The following is a 2,685-nucleotide window of genomic DNA, read 5'->3' as shown; positions in this document are numbered from 1 at the left end:
GCCCAGCCAGGAAGATCTGTCAATGGACCGATCTCTGGGTGAGGATCGAGGGGCTGCAGAGACCCCACGGCTCCCGAAGGGTGTGCCCTGCTTCCTTCCACGGACCTTCTAAGTGGCTACGCCGTTGCCAAGTGCTGGCCCTTACACTGAAGAGCCAGCGAGATTCAGTCACCAGCACACGCGTGTTCCCACAGGCATGCTTGGTTGGAAATGTGGTAGAAAAGCCGTCAAGCACATACCCCGAGACAGGCATGAAACGGGCATGAGACCGCCTCCTGGGGGACACAGGGAGCTCGGAAGGGGATCGCAGTGCAGGACCCTGCCAAGCCGGGGACACAGAGGACACGGAAAGGCACCGAGCCACATGCAGGAGGTGCTGGTCCCGGGTGAAAGGATCCAGACGGGGGGGTGGGGGGAGACAGAAGGTGAGGACGGGTGATAGTCTGAAGCAAAGGAGAGGAAGGCCTGGTGGGGGGGGCGGTGAGAAGGCTGGCCTGCTGCAGGTGTGACCAAGTGTCAGGCAGATGGGGGAGCCCCTAATCCCTCAGGAGAGGCCCTGCACAGGTCAGAGTTGGGGTACTGAAATCAGAGGGGGCAGGAAAGGGCTGTCATCAGGGAGAGGAAGGGAATGCATCCATCAGGGTCAAAGGGGGAGGAATCCCCTAGTCAGAGGGGGGAGGAGTCCCCAAGTCAAAGGGGGGAAGGTGTCCCCAAGTCAGAGGGGAGGAATCCCCAAGTCAGAGGGGGGAGGTGTCCCCAAGTCAGAGGGGGGAGATGTCCCCAAGTCAGAGGGGGGAGGAATCCCCAAGTCAGAGGGGGAAGGTGTCCCCAAGTCAGAGGGGGGAGGAGTCCCCAAGTCAAAGGGGGGAAGGTGTCCCCAAGTCAGAGGGGAGGAATCCCCAAGTCAGAGGGGGGAGGTGTCCCCAAGTCAGAGGGGGGAGATGTCCCCAAGTCAGAGGGGGGAGGAATCCCCAAGTCAGAGGGGGGAGGTGTCCCCAAGTCAGAGGGGAGGAATCCCCAAGTCAGAGGGGGGAGGTGTCCCCAAGTCAGAGGGGAGGAATCCCCAAGTCAGAGGGGGGAGGTGTCCCCAAGTCAGAGGGGAGGAATCCCCAAGTCAGAGGGGGGAGGTGTCCCCAAGTCAGAGGGGAGGAATCCCCAAGTCAGAGGGGGGAGGTGTCCCCAAGTCAGAGGGGAGGAATCCCCAAGTCAGAGGGGGGAGGTGTCCCCAAGTCAGAGGGGGGAGGAGTCCCCAAGTCAGAGGGGGGAGGAGTCCCCAAGTCAGAGGGGGGAGGAGTCCCCAAGTCAGAGGGGGGAGGAGTCCCCAAGTCAGAGGGGGGAGGAGTCCCCAAGTCAGAGGGGGGAGGAGTCCCCAAGTCAGAGGGGGGAGGAGTCCCCAAGTCAGAGGGGGGAGGAGTCCCCAAGTCAGAGGGGGGAGGAGTCCCCAAGTCAGAGGGGGGAGGAGTCCCCAAGTCAGAGGGGGGAGGAGTCCCCAAGTCAGAGGGGGGAGGAGTCCCCAAGTCAGAGGGGGGAGGAGTCCCCAAGTCAGAGGGGGGAGGAGTCCCCAAGTCAGAGGGGGGAGGAGTCCCCAAGTCAGAGGGGGGAGGAGTCCCCAAGTCAGAGGGGGGAGGAGTCCCCAAGTCAGAGGGGGGAGGAGTCCCCAAGTCAGAGGGGGGAGGAGTCCCCAAGTCAGAGGGGGGAGGAGTCCCCAAGTCACTCCGAGCAGAAACGGGAGGGGCGGCGGGGAGGGCTACCGGGAGGAGGCTCTCATTCCTCGGGCTGAGACCGTAGGACCCCTGCCTGGGCCTCTATCTGCCACCTTCTCAGAGACCCCGCCCCCGGGCCCTTCGGGCGCCCCGTCGGAATGTTGATCAGTTTCCAGAGCAAAGCTCTAAGGGTCTGATGGCCCCAGCGGCCTGGGCCGGGGTTCCTCTGACTTGCAATCAACAAACCCCTTCCCAGGTCAGGGTCTCTGGTCCGTCCCGTTTCTCCAGCCCCCGATTCTCTCAGTGGAAGATGTTAAAGACATTCCCGCTCCACTCCCAAGTCCCCAAGGATGCTCATCCTAGGAATCCTGGGAAAAGCCGGGTAGGGTAGGGGTGGGGCCGGGCAGGAGCGAGGTGTGGAGGTGCTGGGGGGCCTGCACCTTCAGCCTGTGGTGCCTGCAAGCCTCCGGGGCCTCTCGGGAGCCTTTCGTTAAAGTTACAGGCACAGAGGAAATTTCAAATTGTATAAACGGTGCGCAGTGAAAAATAACCTCCCCTCCCCCTCCCCCTGCATTCCCTCCCCAGAGGCAAGCGCTATTATTAGTTTCTTGTGGTTATTCTTGCAGATAGTTTGTGGCACACAAACAAGTCATAAACACGTATATTAAATTACCTTTTTAAAAACCCAATGGAAACGTGATAAACACATGATTCTGCATTTTGGGGGGAAGGGGGGGCAAGGAGCAAGTCTTTTTTTTAATTCATTTATGTTTCCTATCATGCTAAACCATGTTCCAACCATATATCATGTATTACTAAAATTACTTTAAATTATTCAAACTTTTATCTACAAAGCTATCTATCATCTATCTATCTATCTATCATCTATCTATCTATCTATCTATCTATCTATCTATCTAAAAAGCCAGCGACCGCAACGCTGTAACAACCAGAATGACTGGTGGCTATGACGCCCACTGCC

At 58.8% G+C, this 2,685-nt stretch overlaps 1 protein-coding gene across 1 annotated transcript in view; it reads right to left on the bottom strand.

Moving 5' to 3' along the window:
• The window catches only part of CANT1 (calcium activated nucleotidase 1), a 7,507-nt gene extending 7,228 nt beyond the window's left edge, over window positions 1-279 (bottom strand). The window contains exon 1 of the mRNA XM_014531721.1: window positions 240-279. Coding sequence (XP_014387207.1) covers window positions 240-264 — 25 coding nt within the window. The 5' untranslated portion in view covers window positions 265-279. The remainder of the gene's footprint in view (window positions 1-239) is intronic.
• Window positions 280-2,685: the final 2,406 nt, after the last annotated feature.

Source organism: Myotis brandtii, unplaced genomic scaffold, assembly GCF_000412655.1.
Source record: "Myotis brandtii unplaced genomic scaffold, ASM41265v1 scaffold825, whole genome shotgun sequence".
NCBI classification, from domain to species: domain Eukaryota; kingdom Metazoa; phylum Chordata; class Mammalia; order Chiroptera; family Vespertilionidae; genus Myotis; species Myotis brandtii.
The sequence above is the reverse complement of the archived record's forward strand: the minus strand, read 5'-3'. Positions and strand labels throughout refer to the sequence as shown.